A 23,298-nucleotide genomic window follows, 5' to 3' on the forward strand; every position below is an offset into this window, starting at 1 on the left:
TCACATTCTTCTCTATGTGGTTAGATAACAAACTAGACAGATTTGAATTTTAGCAAGATACATACAAAACTCTGGCATTAGTTGGTGTTCTAGCAGCCTCAGAAAGAAACCTCTGTGAGTAGTACGGATGATGTCATAAATCATTATCAATAGCAGCAGCTTTTCATTAACTCCAAGAATATTTCTTTTTATGTAAAATACTCTATATACTTTAACTTTGGTCACTTATGGCTTAGTTCTGCTTTCAGGTACACATGCTACTCTCACTTAGATCAGCCGGTGGGGTTTTGGTCCTTTTGTGCTAACATTTTGAAGTTAAACTGTTCGTCTTTTATTAATTCCTGAGAGCATCTTCCTTTAAGTCCTTGTGTTCTTCTCTATTCCTGTGGGTTCTCCCTGGGCTGTAAAATCAAGAACAAAACCAGCGATGGATTTCTTGTTCAGGAGTGCTGGTGGAATTGGCATTACCATTTAATGAGATTTCCCATTGACATTGTTTGCTTGTGTTGCAATAAAGTTCCGGCAGAGTCATTGCATCTTCCGTAGTGGAGCCAGGAAGAGGTCATAAAAATGTAAACGTGGTTAATATTAAATGGTATTTCTCAAGTCCCTAGGGTTGCATGGGGTGGCTTTTTAATAGCATTTCAGATGATGTTTTCTTCTCTGACCCTGCACTTTGGATATCTATTGCACATTCTGCATTTATTGCATTGGTCTCATTGGAGTTGCACATATGGGATACGTGTCACATATGCAATGGAAGTACAGACTCTGGAGAAGAAAATACATAGTGCAGATTGGACAAGAGAACTTTACTTTGCATTTTTAAATGATACCATGGAGTAGATGATCCCAGAGGGAGAAACTGAAAAATTGCAGATGTGACTCTTTGGTGTGTGCCACTCTTCTGCAGTTTGTGATATTACCAGAGTGACGTGAATTATACTCTTGCATTCACTGAGGTTATGAATTATCCTGTGTATTCACCGCTATAGTTTATAGTGGAATAAACCAAGAAGGAGATGCTGTCTGATATTGTAAAAACAAATACATTTGTCTTTACATATTTACAATGTAGAATGTGTGGTTTGGATTTTGAATGTGTATTATACTTGTCCAAATTATTAATGAAGATATTGGACTTTCACTGAGAAATTAAATGGGGAAGAATGCACTTTCTCATGACAGCTCTCTGATCTCTTCTTTCAGTTTGTCATTTGTTCAACACATTCTGGAAGTCCTTTCATTAAAACTAAAATTGCATCACTCTTCTCTGTCCGTTACAACCTATTACAAGGGAATGTATATGTTTAATTGCTTGTTAATTAAACTATTTTTATTTCCTAATCACAGGATCTGCAACGAGACATTGAGCAGCACAGTGAAGGGGTAGAATCTGTGTTTAATATCTGTGAAAAGTTGCTGAGCGATTCAGATGCATGTGCTAATGAGACAGAATGTGACTCCATCCAGCAGACTACCAGGAGTCTGGACAGACGGTGGAGAAACATTTGTTCCATGTCTATGGAGAGGCGAATGAAGTGAGTCCTTTTCTGACACGTCTAGGACGTGTATGTAACTGTGCGATATTTCGATATGCGATATTTTGTTGCATTCTACATGAACCAAATTTTGAAGAGAAAAGCAAAAATTGTTGAGACATGATTGGCAAGCTTGTGATAAAGCAGAGCCTTTCTTCCCTCTTACCCCCCAACTCAGAATTGAGGAAACCTGGCGCCTGTGGCAGAAGTTTTTGGATGACTATTCTCGCTTTGAAGACTGGTTGAAATCAGCCGAAAGGACAGCAGCTTATCCCAACTCTTCCGAAGTTTTATACACAAATGCCAAAGAGGAGCTGAAGAAGTTTGAGGTGAACACTTTTCATTTCAGCTATTGATGTTTCACAGACATCATGTGTGCTTATTGAGAATACTGATTCTTGCACATATAAAGCACCTTTCATCTGAGCCTCTCAAAGCTCTTTACAGACTTCACAGCTCCTCTCCGAGATACAGGAATACGCTTAAACCCATCTTTCGGATAGGCAAACGGTGGGACAGAGAGGTTAAATAACTTCCCCAGCATTAGGCAGCAAGTCAGTGACAGAGTTGGGAACAGAACCCAACATTCCTGATACTTATTTGCTCTAACCAGAGGTGGTACTAGCCCATTGGGGGGCCTAAGCAGGAATATTTTGGGGGGCCCCAACACATGCTAATAATGAATAGGGGCTCCCTTGAGCAGCTTGGGGCTCTAAGCAATTGCTTACTCTGCTTATGCCTAGCACTGGCTCTGGCTCTAACAAATAGACTGTGCCCTTGTATTAGTTCCTGGGGCCAGTGTTTGAACTGCTTTTAGACACATTTTCTCCAAGCAGTTGATGATCCTCTAAACAGTCCTTAATAGTAGATTATTAAAAGCTACATTTTATTTGCTCGTGTAACTCAGCTGTTTGTTTTGCTTATAAAAGTCTAAGAGATTGCAAGCTATTGTATACTACATTTATTTTGGATGTGATCATTTATTTCCAATTGGACAAGAAACTGTAATAGACTAAATTCTGTAAGTAGGACAAATTGCGTATGTGCTCTCACGTCCTGTGACTTCAGTGGGGAGCTGTAAACACACATCTGAGGGCAGGTTGTGGTGATAAAACATAATCATGGTTTTGATTGATTCTGAGGATCTGATTTTTCTGTTCCATGATTGCAGTATTTTATCGATCCTTTCTCCGAAGTGCAAAGGAATAAGATTACTAAATTTGCATTACAGGCATTTCAACGACAAATTCATGAGCGACTCACTCAGCTGGAGCTAATCAATAAACAATATAGGCGGCTTGCCCGGGAGAATCGTACAGATTCAGCCAGCAAGCTGAAACAGATGGTACATGAAGGCAACCAGCGCTGGGACAATCTCCAGAAACGGGTTGCTGCCATTCTAAGAAGACTGAAGGTAATTGCAGGGTGTTGTGCGGGTTAGTGTAAAGCACTGTGAGGCCCATGTAGAAATAACACTACCTAAGTGCAAAGTTGTTATGAGAATGCTCATCTCTACAGTTAGATTTTGCATTTATAAATGCAAAACCCAAAGTTTATGTAAGGAACAATAAGGCTGGAACACAAACCAGCAAAATCAAAGACAGCTCAAGCTAAGGTTGAACATTTGCCCCAGGTTCTCTGCTGCGCGGGATTTCCACTTAGTGCAACAGAAGACAAGGGATGCCATCAGGCAGCCTGTTATAGCTCCGATTTTCAGGGTGGAATCTGCTGCTCTAATCTACCCAAGGTGGCAGTGGTTCCCTAGGGATAGCTGTGCTCCTGGCACACCCTACCCCACCTCTGACACTCCTGCAACCAGGGCTGGGGGGAAAGGGCTTGGCACAGGAGTCAGGTACAAGAAGCTGGCCTTTGTTCTTAACTAGAACTAAATATGGAGACGTGGATAAAGTTATCCCAAGAAAGTCTGTCAATCCAAACTGGGATGCTGCAGTCATAAGAACATAACATAAGAACGGCCATACTGAGTCAGACCCAAGGTCTATTTAGCCCAGTATCCTGTCTTCTGACAGTGACCAATGCCAGGTGCCCAGAGGGAATGAACAGAACAGGTAATCATCAAGTGATCCATCCCCTGTCACCCATTCCCAGCTTCTGGCAAACAGAGACTAGTGACACCATCCCTGCCCATCTTGGCTAATAGCCATTGATGGACCTATCCTCCATGAATTTATCTAGTTCTTTTTTGAACCCTAGTCTTGGCCTTCACAACATCCTCTGGCAAAGAGTGCCACAGGTTGACTGGGCATTGTGTGAAGAAATACTTCCTTTTGTTTTTTTCAGTAAAGTGCAACCAGCAGTGACTGCAGCAAGGTGTGTAAGTTACCAATCAGTGCTTGAGGGCACCTCATAGGGAGGCCATTTGGTGGCATTTGTCCTTAACAAATAGATTGACTTTAACCAGCGCTGCTGGAAGGTGTAGAGTAGGGGAGTAACAGGCAATATTTTGGAGAGCACATCTTTCACCCCTCCCCCAGGTAGTACTGCTCCTGTTCTGCCTCTCTTCTGACCCAGCACCCTTTTGTGGCTGTGTTCATGGTACATGATGCGCTCTGCTTAACTTCTGGCAGAGTTTGAGAGACTTTACTTTGACTTCTTCATTTGCCTTATGAACCAGGTGACCTATGCTGAGTGGCAATCCTGATGCTAAACAAGGCTCCGGGGGCTGCTGCACGAAATATAGGCTTGCTGGGGGCCTGCAGTGTCATAAATAGGGCTTTTCATGGCTAAAGCATAAGCACATTTTACACAGAATACACCTCCCTAGCTTAACCACATCCCTTTTTGCTTTGAACTCCCTCACACCTACTGTTGGGGTAATTTCAGCACTGGAGTAAGTAGGTGCATCTCTTCTAACTTAATTGGAATTGCACCTATCTGTTCCAAGACTGAATATAACTCTGTGCCTTTCTGAATTTAGAGGGCAACGTCCTGAGGTTCAACTGAATTGCACAGAGTGGGGCTGGGGTGCAAAAGAAGCTGAAAGTTCTCTCCCTAGATCCTGGTGTAGTGTTGTACAAGGCCGCTGTAATTTATGCTGGTTTGTGACAGGGTTGAAAATGTCCAAGTTATGGTGAAGGGGCATACTGGCCACACCCTTTTCTTTGACCAGACCTCCTTTTTCCTGCAACGTGAGCCACAGTGGAGGGGAGCAGCAAACGAGTATCAGGCTCGTTCTAATACTTAGGTAATCCTCTCTGAGCTGGTTAAACTGACTTCAGGGCTCAAATACCTGTGCTGTGGCCTGGAAAAGCTAGTCACAGCCCAATTTATGATATAGCAAGTTCCCAGCAAGCGCCAGGAAGAAAAATATATCCCCCCAAATCAGCAGAACTGACTGTAACCAAGCAAAGGGAGCAAACCTGCAGTTAGAAGGTGTCATTTGTACTCTTTTACCTAATCTTTCTTCAGTGTATTTATTGTTTGGGAGCTATTTAGCAGGCTATGATGGAGAAAGCTCCTCTTCTGATATCCACCCAGGTGGGAGACAGCAGGAAGTAGAACAAATTTATACAAATGGCTTTAACACCAAATGGCATGATAATTACACTTGAGAGTATTTCCACATTCCAGCTAATTAATCATTTTGCTAATTTTGATGATTAATTTTAATTAGAGATGGGACTTGTTTCCTTTATCTAAACTAGCTGCTAAAGTTAGCAGCAAAAACAATTAAACCCTAGTCTAAACACGGTTTTTGTACTGGTAGAACTATGTGGATTAGGGGTGTGGATTTTTTGATTTTTTTACCAGTATAGTTATACCAGGACACCCCCCCCTAGTGTGGGTGTAGTTATACTGGTATAAAGGTGCTTTATATTCATATACCTCATTCCCCTTCCTGTGTGGCATAAACACCTTTATATCAGTATAACAGTGTCCGTGCTAGCAGGGGTTGTACTGCTTTAAGTATACCCAACTTAGACTATCTCTGGTGGGTAGACAAGGCCTTACACACGTCTATTTAAAATGAACAGCAATTCTGAAAGAAAATGCCAGTTTTAAAATGCTCCTATGACAATCTTTATTCAGTAACTAAACTAATAATGTACAGCTGCCCTTTTCTTATTCAGTACTTCACCAACCAGAGAGATGAGTTTGAGGGAACAAGGGAAAGCATTCTTGTGTGGCTCACAGAAATGGACCTTCAGCTGACAAATGTGGAACACTTCTCAGAGAGTAACTTTGATGACAAAATGCGGCAATTAAACGTATGTATCATTCAAAATAGCTGTTTTACAGAACAAAGAGGATAATGTCAGTCTGTAGTCTATTGATAATGCCTGCCAGTTATCTATGGGCTAATTTCATGACAACATACATTATGTCCATCAGATCATATTTGTTATAGGATCAGTAAACTTCAAAAAAATAATTGTACAATTCAACATAAAAAATACTTTCTATAAAATGTAAGTTCAGTATTCAGAGTCTTCAATTCTATCTTTCCATTCCCCCTTACAACGTAGTGTCAATGACAGTTATATTAAACTTGAAAGATAGCTTAAATCTGGGTAAACATAAACAGCAATCACAAAAGAGCTATATACCTAAAATCAAAATTTAGAATCTGTTAGCCAACCTGAAGATAGGTCCAGTTCTGTAATATTATTATTATCTCCCATGAGGATTTTTAATATAATGTAGCATATTTGGGAGGTGTATTCTTTTAAAATTTCAATCACGCACATGTATACTAGCTTTTGTGACATTCCTTCAGGAAGGTATTAATTCTTTGCTACATGAATAATTAAGTTGATTTTCCTTTCAGCAGTCCTCTTCTGTCCTTCCCCCATAACACTTGTTGTTCCACAGCATATATTCAGTTTATATATGTGCAAAGTTCAAAAGGTGACTTAGTGGCAAGGGGGACATGATGGTTCAAGTTACCTAAGGTCACTTGTTCAAGCTAATGGTGACCAGAAGTTTTTGCCATCTATTTCAATAGCAAAGATGGAATGCATTCAGGTTTTAGTGGCTAGGTCCCTACATCACAAATACAGTCATTGGTACCGGGGTGCTTACTGGAAGGCTTTGCGTAGGCATGAGGAATAGCCTACTCTTTCACACATTTGAGGTACATCAACTGGATAGTGTGGGCAAGTTTGAATCGCTATTGCCTGTGCTGTTCCTGTTGCATGGATGGAGAACTTCACTTTGTGCTAATTTCAATCAGCCCCTAAATTCACACAGTAAATTCACTCACACAACTTTTACTAGCAAAACAAAAACCAAACCTTTACAGATGGTGGATAGAAAGCTATCTGCCAAAAGAAGATAGATGACTGTGCCCGTGTTCAGATTCCTTTCACTTTACAATGCTAGAACAGAAGGACAGCCTCAAGCACAGGCAAGAAAGAAACATTGCTTAAGTAACCATTTCTTATGTATGTTCAATATAGGGTTTCCAACAGGAAATAACCCTAAACACCAATAAGATCGATCAGCTAATAGTTTTTGGAGAGCAGCTGATTCAGAAGAGTGAGCCTTTGGATGCTACCCTGATTGAAGATGAGTTGGAGGAACTGCATAGATACTGTCAGGAAGTGTTTGGACGAGTCTCTCGATTCCACCAAAGATTAACTTCCAGGCATCCTGTAAGGGATAAGTATGATCTTGGTGCTTTGGCAGAGTGTTGATATGAAAATGAAATACTCATTGCGTAGCAGTAGCTGAGTAGCAGCATGGTCTTAATGCAGGGGTGGGCAAACTACAGCCCGGGGCTGCATTCAGCGCTCCAGATGTTTTAATCTGGCCCTTGAGCTCCTGCTGGGGAGCGGGTTCCAGGGCTTGCCCCGCTCCAGCCGGGGAGCGGGGTCGGGGACTTGCCTGGCTCCGCGCGGCTCCCAGAAGCAGCAGTATGTCCCCCTTCCGGCTCCTATGCATAGGGGCAGCCAGGGGGCTCCGCAGGCTGCTCCCGAAGTGCCGCCCCCGCAGTTCCCATTGGCCAGGAACTACAGCCAATGTGAGCTTCAGGGGTGGCGCCTGCGGATGGGGCAGCGCGCAGAGCCGTCTGGCTGTGCCTCCGCGTAGGAGCCGGAGGGGTGGGACATGCCGCTGCTTCTGGGATCTGCTTGAGATAGAGCACCCCAGAGCCTGCACCCCTGACCCTCTCCCGTGCCCCAGCCCGCTACCCCACACCTGATTCCCCCTCCCGCCCTCCAGATCCCTCAGTCCTAGCCCAGAGCACCCTCCTGCACCCCCAACCCCTCAGCCCCACCCCAGAGCCCTCAATCCTAGCCCTCATCCCAACCCCCAATTTCATGAGCATTCATGGCAAACCATACAATTTCCATACCTATATGTGGCCCTCGGGCCAAAAAGTTTGCCCACCCCGTCTTAAAGGATTGAGTGCAGAGGGGTCAGGAACTCCTCAGTAATCATTCCAGCTTTGCCATTCATTTTTTATTTGTCAAGAGACAAGACCAATCACAGGGATGTTGTGGGGCTTAATTAGTCAATAATGGTAAAGGGCTTGAAAATGTTCCATGCAGATTCTTGTACCAGTTTTTATTCCTTTTATTAGCTTCCATAACATTCCATCAACATTTTCTTTTGGATAATCACAATAGATTTATTTGTGTCCCTGGTTTGTTCTTCACTTTCACTTGGGGGACTAACGCCAGTCTTTACTTGTCACTGGGAGCTATTAGCCAATGCTCAGTGTGTTTTGGCTCAAAAAGTAATACCATCTATTAAAAAGAACTTAATTAGCGGAGTAATGCTTCCCATTGTCCACCTGATGGTGCCACACTGGAACTGGCTACCCATTCTTGTTTGCAGAAGGGAGGCATCTCAGTGGTGATATGGGGAGGAGGGCTAAGTACTGTGCTGAGATAGAAGTTGTGGCTGCAGAAGAAAAGGAAGGGGAGAGAAGTGAGGATCTTCTCTGGGCTTTCCATCCATTTAAGAACATACGGCGGGGACAGACCATCACAGGCTGTCGTCTGCCTGCCACAAAAATAATCTTCTGTATTTCTCCACCTCTTACTGCGTCACTTGTTAAGTGACCTAGATCTATGTTCATTCATCACAATATAAAACAATTATTTTTAGGGGATAGAAGATGACAAAGATACATCTGAAAATGAGACAGATGCAGAAGACTCAAGAGAAATGCAAAATGATCCGTGGCATAAGAAGGCAATAAATGAGGTGCCTTCTTCTCAGCAGTCCCTTTGCCATCTTGTGTCCCCTGCACCAGCTCATGAAAGGTCAGGCTGTGAGACCCCTGTCAGTGTTGACTCCATCCCACTTGAATGGGATCACACAGGTGATGTAGGGGGCTCTTCCTCTCATGAGGATGAAGAAGAAGGAACATACTACAGTGCTCTCTCAGGTAAGAGCCAATAATCCCAGACATTTTTGTTTCAGTATAGCCACCTCCAAGACCCCTGAAGTGGCACCTGTTTGTTTGGTTTTTTTTAAATTTGTAATGGTACAAAAATGTGAGAGTTATCCAACTCTTCATCATATTGTCTGGACAAAAAGGATAGTTTTGTCTAAACCAAACAAAGTTTTGAATGCCCCCCAAATTCTTTGTTTTCTAAAAATGTCTGATGAAAATAGTAATGAAGTTTTTCCTTTCAGTCAGTCAATATTTCAGATGTTTCTATTTCATATTCAGTAAATATTGAATATTTGTCCAGTGAGGAAAATGACGTTATTCTCTTTCAGATGTAGAAATCACTGAAAATCCTGAGGCATATCTTAAAATGACCACAAAAACTTTGAAAGCATCTTCTGGTAGGCACCTGCGAATGCATGTGTCTGAACATGGCAATCTCCCTGTGGCGCACGCTATATTCCTAAACCTGTTTCATATGTAACGTCTGATTTCCTGCCTTGTGTGGACACCATGTGCCATTGTGTCATGGTGTTTTTACGCTGCAGTAGAAACACATGTACATTACAAAGCATTCAAGAACATGCCATTTAGAATTTTCCTGTCAGATGCAGAGATGGTTAATGTGCATTTCATTATATTGATCCAAAATCTTTCAGCTTTCATGGTGGTTTGGTCTGGGTATTATTTTTTTTTCCTTGTTGATTGTAATCACCCATTTACTGAGACAGTAGTTTACTTTTGCAAGTAAAAGCAGCACTTTAACTATCGCTTATCATTTTGCATTGTGTGTGACAGCCTTGGGCATGCCATCCGTTAAATCCCAAATGAGCATTCACTATTCTCTTCCAGTCAGGACAGGTCTATTCTTAACTCACTTGTCATGCATTGCAGCAAAATGATAGTATCATGGGAATGGGAACTTCCCAAAACTACGGCGCAAACTTTTCTTTTCTTGTTTTAAATCATACTGCAGCCAAACATTTTCAGAAGAAAATAAAATGTCCCATAACTGCATGGCTGTCATTTCATTACCTTCTGGATTACTGTTGACATTTTGCAAATGTGCATGCTTTGCAAGGGAAGCTGCAGAACTGTCATTTTGATGCCATCACTTGGTGCCATATTCTTCAGAACACGTCTTAATTTATTTAAAACGTAAATGTTTCACTACAGACTTGAGGGGCTCAGATTCAGGGTTTTTTAATTTATTTTATTTTTTTATGTGGCAGGAAAATCCATTTCAGAAGCTCTTACATGGCATTCCCCGGATAGCCCAGCCTGCAGAAAACATCAATACCACCAGGCAGAGATGGTGAGAAATGTGCGGTCTGGCAGCCCAGAGACAAGTTCCCCATATAAACCAGGCTATGTGAGTTCCAGATCTGTGGACATTAATTCTAAGCAATTAAAGATTAATTAATTCCTGGAGACTCCAGGACAATCTTAGAAACTCTAGGTTCAAAGTATCCTTTCCCAGCATGCAGGCTGGAAGAGGGGAAGGGGTCTGCCTAAACACAGCCTGCTACTCCTCCCATTTCTGGTCATTCAAAGAGCTGCCCTGATGGCAAAGAGGGAATTGCCAGGGTGACTGTGCCCAAGGCAGCGGGGAAGCCAGAAGAGAGCTCATTCTTAGTGGTTGGTTTCCAGCAGTAGTGAAACTGGCCTGCTGCACCTTTATTAAGTGTAACTCTCAAAAACCTACACCCTACCACCTTTTATACTAATGTGCATGCAACTTGAAGGTTCATGGGCATTCACAGCATGTGAGTTTAATAAACCTATGAAATAATTCTAGGTTAAACCGCTAGTGTCTGCAAGCAGTGGGAGCACGGACAGTGTGAAAGAAGTATCTGCTATATTGAATGATGAGCCCCAAAATGAACAGGGGCTTGTGACCATTGCAGCTGCAGAGAAGCAATCAGGTACAGGTAAAGATAAACAATGTAAAGAAATGAATAATGGCTGTTATGAAATGGTTTATTATGTGACTCACAAGTTAACAAAGCAAAGACAACATGACAGTGCACTTACATTGAGAAGAGATGTACCACTGCTCTCCAAAAGGATGGATTTTGCTAACATTTGCTAAGCCTTCTTCTCACTTGACATTGTCTGACCTGTGTTTATTGCTGAATTCTCAGCCCTACTACTCAAGAGTTTCAGACTCATCATATACTTGACTTTTGTCTCCTTACTGATAAAAGTGAAATTGTTCCCATTCATTTCAGTGAGGTTCTAGTCACTTCAAGGGATTTTTAATCAGACTGTGAAAATTCTTCACTGAAGCCAAGAAGTATGTTACTTTGACTAAAACAAGATTGGCATAACTTGTTTTCTCAGTAACTTGTACTCCAACCATTAAGGCAATAATGGTATATTACAGCTCCCATTTACATAAGCTCTTGATTAACCAAGGCTTGGTAATGTTTGCTACATTTTTCACTGTAGAGCAGGTCCATACTAAGAACAGAGACAGTTGAGCGGGCTCCCTTAACCTTACAAGACCGTGTTTTCTGGTCTCAGGTGTTTTCCGAGACCTTCATAAGATCAGGTGTGTACCATAATTACAAACCTCCAGTAGAGTGACAGTGATAAATTGCAGCTATACCAACCATTTTATGCTGTGACTGCATCAGTTCTCACACTTTGACCAGCATCAAGCCAGGTCACTGTGTGGATGGTAGATCTCCAAGGCAGACCTATGTGCTATGGGAAGTGATGTTGGTGATTGAGTGGTTTGGCACTCTTTCTTCTCAGTCAGCACAGAAGCAATACCCCAACATGGTTTTATGTAGCATGATGCTGCCGGAAATGCCTCTTTCAGATGATACATAAAACTTGGCCACTTGTATTTACTTTGGTGGTTAATCCTGTTGTTTTTGCCAAATTCAGTCTGGATAATTACATTCTACCTTTCTATATTTCTTCTGTATTTTTGTCTCGATAAAGTTTTCCTCACTTACTGTAGAAAAAATTCCTGTGTAGTGTCACTATTTTCCAAATAATTGTCAGGTAACCTGTATAGGTTGTATATCTAGTTGTAAAGCTGACTTTTCAGGATACAAGTAGTACATTATAATAATGTTATTATGGTATTTCTATACAAGGTGTCGCAGGGCAGATATACCTGTCAGCCCCTTGGGCCAGTATGGCCCCGCAGCCTAAGTCACTAAGACAGGCCTGGGGTTCAGGACAGAAAGGCCTAAGGCTGAAGTCTTAAGTAGCCGCCTTCCTTCCCAGGGCAGTATGGCCCAATGGCCAGAGTCAGTAGGGCTGTCCTGGGGTTCAGGACATAGGACCTAGTGGCCAAAGTCTAGGTAGCCGCCTTTCTTCCCAGGGCTGTATGGCCCAATTCACCTCCCTGCACGTCGGCGGTGTCCACGGTAGGTCAGATGGAGTAGGGGGACCTGGGCCTACCCTTCACCCAGTCCCAACCCAGGACCCGAGGGAACTGATACCTCGCTGCTCAGTCTCAGTCACCCATCACTACCGCCCCTTCCCTGGGTCGTTTCCTACCCCTTCTTCCAGTGCAGGGGATCCCTCGGCAATCGTTGCCTTGGCAGTTAGCTGGGGTTTGGTAGAGGCACTAACCTGGCTGGCGTTGGCATCTGGTGACTCCCGCACTCTCCCAGCAGGAGCCTGCAGCACAATTAACAGATGGTCAGCCTAGACTCAGCTGAGCTGCTCCCTCTTATACTGTGGTTCCAGTTGGAGCATGCCCAGCATGGGTGAGGGGGCTTGGCTTCCCTGGACCAGAGCATGGGATTAACCTCCTCCGGCCCAGTGCAGGACTGATACACCCCATCACACAAAGAAAGAGAATATCTGGTCAGAAACTGATTGCAGAATGGGTTCTTTAGAAACGCTAAACTTGATAGTTTGTAAAGAATATTCTGTTCTATTTTAAATAATATTCACATTATTGGTGTGTTAAAGCATTTCTTGGTATATCACTGTAGGTGTTATTGAGAGATGGGAGCTCATACAAGCTCAGGACCTAAGAAATAAACTTAGAATGAAACAGAATTTGCAGCAATGGCAACAACTGAACTCTGATCTCAGTGATATTACTGCTTGGCTGGATAAAACTGAAGAAGAGCTGGAAGAATTACAGAAAGCAAAGCCTGCAACCAATATGCCTACAATGGAACAAAGAGTAAAGAAACTGAAAGTAAGTTATCATATACCGAGAAGTGAGGTTTTAAGAATGTCATTACTATTTAAAAGACTTGTTTCTCTGAGCAAATAGTCTTTTTTTCCTATAATTTGTGAATACTATATTAACAATAAAGTTTTTTAGACTGTTACCATCCACCTGTATGTGAGATTCCTATCCTAATGTGTGCAGATTTGTATGCACAATTCCTGATAATTGCACTGGGTATTATGCATCTCCCAGCAAATTGAGGGGATCAACTAGCCCCAGAAACTGGACACTTTGTGTAGTTCTTCTAATGGATTATTTCAAAAGGTGGAATCATACCTCAGTTATCAGATATTGACTTCTGTTGCGGTGAACATCAAGATTTATTAATCAAATATGCAGAATAAATTCATTATCTCCATTAATATTAGGTTAGGAAAGAGAACAATATTTAATTTGAGACACGATAAAAATTGGCATTCACCAGAACATGAAGTGCGGGTTGCTACACTATTTGTGAGGATACTCTTAAATCTTAAAAGTTAAGCTGGGCTGAGCCAGGTCTGTACTTGGATGGGTGATATGCAAGAAATTGCTAGATTCTTCCAATTTCTAGCTGCCACTCCTCCCTGTAAGGCAGTGCTGGACCCTTGATTTCAGCCTGGTGTTAGGGGGCACTATATTGCTGAAGGTGGTGGTTTTGTTTGTTTGTTTGTTTTGATGAGATATAATTTAGATTATAAGCTTCTTGGGACAGGACCCATTGCCATCACCTTTGTTCTGTCCAGGCACTACCACAGTCATTTAATAACTGTAAAATCAAGGTCCTGAAAACTTGTAAATACTATCGAGCTTCTAATAGAATGTAGAATTTTTAACATCCAGGTCCTTGCAAAATTCTACCTTATGCAATTACTTTATGGCTCCTTCAGTTGCCAATGGGTATTCAACTTCAAGAAACTAGGAAATTCTGCCTTAAAAGTCTTCCCTAGAAATATCTGGAAAACACTTTTTCAGATCCAGTGACTCCCTGAAATATTTTTGATTTCTTAGTTTGTGGAGGATTGTTTTAAATGGACAATAAAAGGTATTGATAATTCACTGAGGGTTCTAATCGGCTTCTTTCTTCAGGACATGCTTAAAGCCTTTGATAACTACAAGGCTTTAGTGTTCTCCGTTAATCAGAGCAGCAAAGACTTCCAGCAAACAGATAGCACTGAATCCAAAGAGCTTCAAAACAGACTTCGACAAGTGAATTTGCGCTGGGAGAAAGTATCTCATTTAATGGACAACTGGAGAAGGGGTTTACAACAAACCCTAATGCAGTGCCAGGTAAATAGAGCAAACATTTGTCTTGTAACACTTCGAATGAGAGTTTATTTGTAATGAGCTGATATAAGTAGATCAGAGGACACAGTATGGCAGTTGCAGGAATATCAGGAGTTCCTTTGAATTTTTTCTCAGATTATAGATTTCTTTGAATGTGTGCCCTTTTTTATGCACAGGATAACCACACTAGTAGTAATTAGCACTTACACTGTTTTTCATAGAATCTTAGAAATGTAGAGCTGGAAGGGACTTGAGAGGTTATCTAATCTCTTCCCTTTCCTTCCTCCTTCCTACCCCCTTCCCCCATGGCCGCACGGTGAGGCAGAACCAAGTAAACCTAGAGTCTTAGGCAATGAGAGGGATTCCACAACCTCCTTTGGAAGCCTATCCCTGAACTGAACTGTTCTTATAGTTAGACAGTTTTTTTTTTTTTTTTTTTAATGTTTAACCTAATTCTTCCTTGCAGCAGATTAATCAGGTTACTTGTCCTACCTTTAGTGGAGAACAATTGATCACCATCCTCTTTATAACAGCTCTTAACATATTTGAAGACTTATCGTGTTTAAAGGAATCCACACAACATGCCTGAGAAGTAGCTCTACCTTATTTCCCTTGTTTTATAGATGACATGGCACAATTGAAGAAGAGAAGTTAAATCACTTGCTTAAAGCCACAGAAGGAGCTGATAGAGTTAGGACCACTAGTCTGAGCTGTTAACTGTAGTTTTAGCACAGGATGACTAGTCATCTTTTTGAGTAACCCTCTAATTTACAACAAACCTAAGTAAAAATACTTGGTCAACTGTTTCAGTGCATAATAACAGAGCAAGATTGGTTGGTTGATTTTATTACAATACTCCAGGCACACATTCTTGTAACCCTTTACTTGTTTCTTCAGGATTTCCATGAACTGAATCAGAAACTACTCTTGGGACTAGCAAGTGCTGAAAGTCGAAGACATAATGCACAATTCACTGATCCAAATGCTGACCCCCATACAATACTGGAGTGCCAAAAAGAATTAATGGTATGTAATGTGTTGGTTACCGAGTCAAGGTATGAGAATAACATGCAAGTTATTTCCACAAAAATAAAAAGTAATATAGTTATTTCTAAAAAATGGTTCTTTGAAAGGAAGCAGGTACAGTTTGGGGATATTTCATTTATACATAAATGGATTTGTGGCTTTATGAATTGGTTGACTAATAAATCTAGCTGAAGCTAAATATGTTCGTGAGTACTTAATCTATTCACAAACAGTACCCCTAAGGTCCAGGACTAAGTGCACCAGGTTGTGTTAAAGTATGATGAGGTTATGAATAATCTTTCCCACAAAACCCTGCAATTACACCTAAATCCTAGTCTGCAACACCCTCTGTGAATTGTTCCTTTTGGATCATCAGTCATGCTGCATTGTTCACTGGAACTGTTGTAGAAATAAAATTAATTCATCTTGTTATGAAATTATAATCCTCCCATACGTTTAGAGCAATTAGTTATACTGATTGTTATATTTCAAACCATTTCCTTTTTAAGCAACTGGAGAAAGAGCTGTTGGAACAACAGCTTCAAGTAAACGCTCTACAGGAAATCTCCACCTACCTTCTGGTTAAATCAGATGGGGAAGATTATATTGAAGCTGATGAGAAAATACATGTAATTGGAAAGAAACTGAAACAGCTTCTTGAACAGGTTTCACATGACTTAAAAACTTCACAAGGAAACGTGGTGAGTCGGGTATGATTTTTAAACTTGATTTTTTTATATTTTGGGCTGGTTTTGCAGCACTGGTTCTTGTAGCCTTTATTATCATAGCACTTGTTAATAATCAAGAGTAGAAAATCAGGTTGATTTAAAACTTGTATGTATTTAGAGCTCCTTATTGCCTTATCAAATATGAGCAATTATTGGGATAAGAAGAGAGAGAGAGAGAGAGTGTGTGTGTGTGTGTGTGTGTGTGTACACGTACGTAACCCCTACATGTTGTATGCTCATCAATCAATATTAGATATACCCTGTCTTATGCCTCAGTGGGCTTGAATTAGACCAGTATGGCTTACTGACATGTTTTCAAGCTAATATATCAGCACATATCTGCCTCTCATGCTTTCTGTTCCTTCCAAAGCTGTTTCTCACAACTGCACAGGATAAAACAAGTATCCTAAGCCATGGGTGCTTAGCACTGGAACTGTTTGTTGTTCACAAGCTGGCTGCCATCCATATATACACATGGATAATTTTTTAAAGATAGCCCTATACAACATTTTGCAGATTTTATGTTGATGCTTTATGTATACACATTTTAGGGGTGCGTGGTTTGTTTTTTAGGACATCAGTGCATTTCTGACAGCAGCAGATGACTTGGATTCTGGAGGTTATCATCCACTAGTAGCAAAATCCAGCCTACAGGAAACGGCAAGAACTTTTTTAATGAAATGCCTATTTTTCTAAGATTTTTGCTGTCTTTTCACCCCACCTCCCCTTGAATTGAATCTGTACTTTAGCCTCAAACCTCTTGAAACATGCTCATTTTTAGTTATGAGAAAGTTTACATTTTAATGTCCTAGAGCTGGGTAATAATAAATGTTTATCTTAACAGGTTGGCGTAAGGAGAACTTCAGAAGGCAAGAGCAACAGTGTCAGGTAGCACATTATTTTTGGTAGAAATGTAGAGTATGTTTTAAAATAAAGAGAGTAGGCAAGGCTGATGGCTTGGTGCCAGTGTATTGTACTGCCAAATGGCAAACAAATGTGGGGAGACTCTGCTACTAATGCAGGGGTTGGCAACCTACGGCACGCGTGCCGATTCTGAATGGCACGCTGCCTGCCGGTGAGAGGAGGAGGAGGGGCGGAGGGGCGGGAAAGAGCCATGCTGGGGGAAGAAGCAGGAGAAGAGGGAAGCTTGGCTGCCGCAGGACCAAGCTTCTGGCTCCTGCCCCTGCAGGGGAGAGCGGTGGGGGGGGTCCCGGCCCCCCGCCCCACTCAGCCCCCCCGCCCACCGCTCTCCCCTGCGGGGGCAGGAGGCAGAAGCTTGGTCCTGCGGCAGCCAAGTTTCCCTCCTCCCCCGCTTTTTCCCACAGCGTGGTGCATTCCGGCCCCTCTGCCCCTCCTCCTGCCGGGATGGCCCTTGCGAGGGGGAGGGGGAAGAGCGGCAGGCTGCACACAGCTCCTTAGAGCAGGCAGAGAGAGGTAGGGACAGGCCTAGCGGTGGGACAGGGCATATCCCTCCTAGCCCCCTGCCATGAGCTGCTCAGGGCAGGGGGCTGGGAGCACCCCCACGAGCCGAGCACCCCAGCCCTCGGGCCTGCACCCCACCCCCACAGCCCTCTGCCCTGACCTCCCCCCAACACCCACCCAGCCTTCTGCCCTGCACCTCCACACCCCCCACACCCCTCTGCCCTGACCTCGAGTCGCCCCCAACACCCAGCCTTCTGCCCTGCACCCCCTCTGCCCTGACCTCCCCCCAACACCCACCCAGCCTTCTGCCCTGACCTCCCCATGCACACTCAGCCTTCTGCCCTGCACCTCCCACACCCCCCAGCCCTCTGCCCTGACCTCAAGTCGCCCCCAACACCCAGCTTTCTGCCCTGCACCTCCACATTCCCCCCAGCTCTCTGCCCTGACCTCGAGTCCCCCCAACACCCAGCCTTCTGCCCTGCACCCCCACCCTCCCCAGCCCTCTGCCCTGAACCCCCCCCACACCCAGCCTTTTGCCCTGCACCCCCACCCCCCCAGCCCTCTGCCCTGACCTCCCCCCAACACCCAGCCTTCTGCCCTGCACCTCCACACACCCTCAGCCGTCTGCCCTGTCCCTCCCCCCCACACCCAACCTTTTGCCCTGCACCTCCACCCCCACCCCCCAGCCCTCTGCCCTGACCTCGAGTCCCCCCCAACACGCAGCCTTCTGCCCTGCACCTCCACACACACCCCAGCCCTCTGCCCTGACCTCGAGTCGCCCTGCTCAGCCCACTGCAGGCCTAGGTGAACAGAACCCCAGGCTGGTAGTGGGCTGAGTAGGCTGGCGGCTTAAGATCAGCATTTTAATTTAATTTTAAAGGAAGCTTCTTAAACATTTTGAAAACCTTGTTTACTTTACATACAACAATAGTTTAGTTATATAATATAGACAGAGAGAGAGAGACCTTCTAAAAAAGGTTAACATGTATTACCGGCATGCGAAACCTTAAATTAAAGAGAATAAATGAAGACTCGGCACACCGCTTCTGAAAGGTTGCCTACCCCTGTCCTAATGGGTCTGTACACATTATGGAGGCAATGTATCTGGATTCATGGCTGACTTCACTATTTCCCCCCGATACCAACGTGAGGATACAGTGGTGTTACATAGAAGTAGCACCTTCCTTTGTGTCTGCTTAGCCCCTACAAACCCTCTGTTTCACTATAGTGTTGCACTTTTCTGGGAACTTTTCCCCAGTGTGCCCTTTTGGAGGTTGGCCCCTTTACAATTGGCAGAGACAAGGAGCTGCAGCCTTAATTTTTCTTCTCTTACTCCTGAGGTGATGGCATATTCTCACACCCCATGCACCTGCAGGGATTACAGCTTTTGCAGGGCTGGACAAATCAGCCACCACTGCAGCCAAGTGTGGGTGGTAGGATAAGGGTAAATGGGTTAAAGATACATCCTGCATTACAGGGTGAGGAAATTTCACAATGTGAGGCCTAGCCTTCTATCAGGGAGAGAGCCCATGCAGATACATTAGGCTCTTGAAAACTAAGATATTGTTTAAAAAACTGACTCCAGTAACCCTATGCAAAATGCAGGTGTTACCTTAACCTATTAACACACAGTGCTTGTTCCTAAAGCAGGGGTGGGCAAACTTTTTGGCCTGAGGGCCACATCTGGGTATAGAAATTGTATGGCGGGCCATGAATGCTCACGAAATTGGGGTTCCGGAGGGAGTGAGGGCTCTGGGGTGGGGCCAGAAATGAGGAGTTCAGGGTTTGGGAGGGGGCTGAGGGCTCCAGCTGGGGATGTAGGCTTTGGGGTGGGGCTGGGGTGCAGGAGGGGGATCAGGGCTGGGGCAGGCAGTTGAGGCATGGGAGGGGTTCAGGGGTGCAGGCTCTGGGCAGCGCTTACCTCACGCAGCTCCTGGAAGCAGCGACACGTCCCCCCTCCGGCTCCTAGGCAGAGGTGCGGCCAGGCAGCTCTGCACGCTGCCCCGTCCACGGGTGTTGCCCGCGCAGCTCCCATAGGCCACAGTTCCCGCACAACGGGAGCTGCAGGGGCAGCACGCGGAGCCCCCGGCTGACCCTAAATGTAGGAGCCGGAGTGGGGACATGCTGCTGCTTCCAGGAGCTGTGGCAGGTGTGCGTGGAGCAGCCTCTGACCCCCAGCAGGAGCTTGAGGGCCGGATTAAATCGGCTGGCAGGCTGGATGTGGTCCGCAGGCCGTAGTTTGCCCACCCCTGTCCTAAAGGCTAAATAATTACATTAAAATCTTTTGGGGGATTTTCCTTATGTATTAGACTCTGTCTACTAGGTATTACAACAAACAACATTCTCCCCACTCTTCTTTAAACTAGATTTAAGTGCATTTCACATCTAAAGCAGTCTCTGTTCCAGTAAGTGAAGGCTGCCTTCCTTAAAGGGGGGAGAGGAGAGGGTTAATGTAATGGTGCAGAAATAGAGGGCATGCATGACAGTGTGTGTGCAACATGCTAGTTACCTTGTTTTTAACATTTCCCCCTATCAAAATATCTGATCTCCTTTATTTACAGAATGGAAAACCAGCCTGAAACCACTCAAGCAATTTCCAGCCCCCAATCCTTCTTTTATCGTGTATTAAGAGCAGCTTTACCCCTGCAGTTCCTCTTCCTTTTGCTTCTGCTTCTGGCCTGCATGATCCCATCCTCAGAGGAAGACTACAGCTGCACCCAAGTGAACAACTTTGCCCGCTCTTTCTATCCCATGCTGAGATATACCAATGGACCTCCACCAACCTAGAAAGTGTCCCATCACTCTACAATATACCAAAACACGTTGTCTCACGGGTGCTTATTTTCATGCTGCTTCTATCAAACCGTGCATTCATGTACTTAAATATAGAAAGTTCCATATTGTTTCACATTTTGACCCTCTCTGCTGTGCTTTCCTGACACTAGCCACTAATGCACCTGTTTCCTGGGTGCCACAGCAAGACTCTGTGTACTACCACTGAAATATAAGTGAGGCATTATTTAAATAACCTCCTTCCAATGCATAGCAGGGAAGGGAACATATTAAACCTCACAAGATCTTTTCAGAATTTCAGTTTTTTTGGTGAGTAATACAGCATTAATTGTTTGTACAGAAAATGAACTTTTTCTATAGATTTTTTTAAACTCTATAAACAACATACTTTGATGCACTAGATACAAGCATTTTATAAATACAGTCCTCATAACTTGGAAGGTCCACAAAACACAAGTTGACAGACTAATAATGGGACATTAGTTACAGACACTAGGGTAATGCAATGTTAAACACTAATGGTCTGGGTCATGGTTTAATATGTCAATAGCAATCTTAAGTGCATGCACATATCATTGTCAACAATTTGCATCTTCGGGTACTGTGGTAAACTGAAACAGATTTAAATCTGATATTTTTGTTATACTGGACTTTATTCATACAACACTTTCAGTGAAAACGATACATATTTTATGTGCAAAGAGTTAGGACTGCTGTGTTGTAGTTGGATGTGTCTTTTTTATACTATGTTTTAAATAAGAATTGATTATATTGCATGGAAGTGGTTTATATTGTGCATATTTTCTAAATGAAAATAATTATGATGTGGATTATACACTATATGTACACATATGTAAACAGACTTTTTAATCAAAGATTTTTGGTTTAATAATCTTCTGAATAATGTACAGTATGCCAAAAGAGATTTTTATAAGTTAACTTTAAGACTCTTCACATTTAAAGTGAAGCTAAAACTTCAGGTGATGATATGAGAAAAAGTTTTAGTAGAATATGTTTGGTGGAGGTACAGTTAACATTTTTCTCATTAAAATTCTGCTGATGGTTGCAGTGACTGAATCCTTTATCTACTGGACTTGATGCTTATAAATGAACGTGTGAAGCAAAATGCTTCATGGATTGACTACAACTGAGTCAATCCAAAATGCTTTAGAAACTAAATGGGGTGCAGCAATTTGCAAATAAGGACACTCCATAACTGGTCCACTATTTTCCTTGCAGGAAAACTCAGAAATAGGTTATTTGCCATTGCATAGCTCAACAGTCTTCCCCCAACCCCCACTCATCCCTACAAGAGGAGTAAATTCAACAATTTAGTGCCCCCCCTCGAGACCATTGTCTTGAAATACCTTCACAACCTCAAAGCAATTTCTATGAACTTCCCCATTATACCTCACTCTTAAAGAAAAGGGGGAAGTGTACAGCGAGGGAACTCCATCCAGATGGCAAAAAAAAGCCCTTGCTGCAGTGCTAATAATCTTCATTCCTGGCTGCGCTGTAGGACAGATGAACAAGAAACAAACCTGGGGTCTAACACCATGTACTTTTTGGAGGTGGGGGGAAAAAAGATTATAAAACCAGTTTTACAAAAATGCACAAAATACCAAACTTTGTATCTTTCCTACCCCCACCCACATTTGCCTGCTTTGGCATACTTGTAACTCTCCTGCTACTCATGATATCCACAGCTACACTCCCCATTCCCCTTCAGACAGGTTTGTAAAAACAACTTGTACGTTTGCATCTTTGGAAAGAGGAGAGTCCTTTAAAGTCTCCCTGCAGTGAATGTAAATAGATTATGCCCCAGGCCTGTACACCAAATGTGCACTAAAGCCCCCACTCTAGCTTGTTCTCAGGAACTGCTAGCAGGGAGTGGCGCCAGCATAGTGAAAGCACAGAATGAGGAGAGATTCCAAGTATAAAGAAGCAGAGTCGAACTTGTCCTGCTTCTCACCAACCAGAAGTCCTCCCTGGCACAGGCGTCTCCTATTAGTGACCCCAAATTCTTAGTCCCCAAGATGTAGCACGTTAGTGCATTAAGCAGTGCCCGTTGCATTAGTGTCTTTCTGAGAATAATCAATTGGCTTTTCTGGCTTTTGCATATATGTTGCATTTGTGTATTTCTTTACATTTAATGTTTTTGCTGATCCAGGCTTGAGGGTAGTCCACATGATTCAAACCAATTTTTCAGCAATACTGTATCAGTGGGTAAGAAAGAAGGGAAGAGTGATTTTATCACCTCTTTCCCCATCCTTCTCTTCCCCGCATTATACTATACTTATTTCATTTTGAAATGGATTACTTTTATCTTGTCTAGAGCTTCTGTATTTTTAGTTCTTTACACCTTTATCAAATCCAGCCATTCTTTCCCAGTTTGTCATAAATGCCCATGTAAAGCTTTCTGCTAAGTACTGATTTTAAATTGCTGACAGACAATATTCAATACATATGCTATTATGCAACTTTTGTAAGAGAAAATTTGAAGAAAATTAAAGGAAAATTTCATAGCCTACAATTTACCTTCATTACGTACAATTTATCAAATTGCCAAGGTGATGTGATATAGAATATACAAGGAGCTTTTACCATATCTCAAAATGTCCCAAAAAATAAGTTGGAAAAGAACCTTACCAAGCTATCTTTCAGACTTCTTCAAAATTATTTTTACTCTCAGTTGATTACAATAACCCTTTCGTAGCTTGATACTGAAGTCTGGCCTCTGATTTTTCACCGTAGGGTTACTTCCTAGGGTTGGGCTGGGCTGTTGAAAGAAGAATTTTTTAAGATAAAGAATTATAAGTTTTGCAAATAGATGCGGTACATGAGGAAAAGCAAAACAAATGAGAGTCTACCAACTTCAGGAATAACTATTTTACTCCTTAGGAAATTAGCTATTTCTCATGTAGATCACACGTTACAGATGGCTTATTT

The 23,298-nt window shown here is 42.9% G+C and overlaps 1 protein-coding gene across 1 annotated transcript in view; it reads left to right on the forward strand.

Annotated features, from left to right (window-relative positions):
* The window catches only part of SYNE2 (spectrin repeat containing nuclear envelope protein 2), a 232,829-nt gene extending 212,400 nt beyond the window's left edge, over positions 1–20,429 (forward strand). Inside the window, exons 100-115 of the mRNA XM_065404096.1 lie at positions 1,354–1,541; positions 1,720–1,870; positions 2,773–2,955; positions 5,633–5,770; positions 6,962–7,156; positions 8,616–8,898; positions 9,237–9,305; positions 10,137–10,276; positions 10,703–10,835; positions 12,867–13,078; positions 14,183–14,383; positions 15,278–15,406; positions 15,916–16,107; positions 16,708–16,794; positions 16,979–17,022; positions 20,118–20,429. Coding sequence (XP_065260168.1) covers positions 1,354–1,541; positions 1,720–1,870; positions 2,773–2,955; positions 5,633–5,770; positions 6,962–7,156; positions 8,616–8,898; positions 9,237–9,305; positions 10,137–10,276; positions 10,703–10,835; positions 12,867–13,078; positions 14,183–14,383; positions 15,278–15,406; positions 15,916–16,107; positions 16,708–16,794; positions 16,979–17,022; positions 20,118–20,343 — 2,571 coding nt within the window. The 3' untranslated portion in view covers positions 20,344–20,429. The remainder of the gene's footprint in view (positions 1–1,353; positions 1,542–1,719; positions 1,871–2,772; positions 2,956–5,632; positions 5,771–6,961; positions 7,157–8,615; positions 8,899–9,236; positions 9,306–10,136; positions 10,277–10,702; positions 10,836–12,866; positions 13,079–14,182; positions 14,384–15,277; positions 15,407–15,915; positions 16,108–16,707; positions 16,795–16,978; positions 17,023–20,117) is intronic.
* Positions 20,430–23,298: the final 2,869 nt, after the last annotated feature.

Source organism: Emys orbicularis, chromosome 4, assembly GCF_028017835.1.
Source record: "Emys orbicularis isolate rEmyOrb1 chromosome 4, rEmyOrb1.hap1, whole genome shotgun sequence".
NCBI lineage: Eukaryota > Metazoa > Chordata > Testudines > Emydidae > Emys > Emys orbicularis.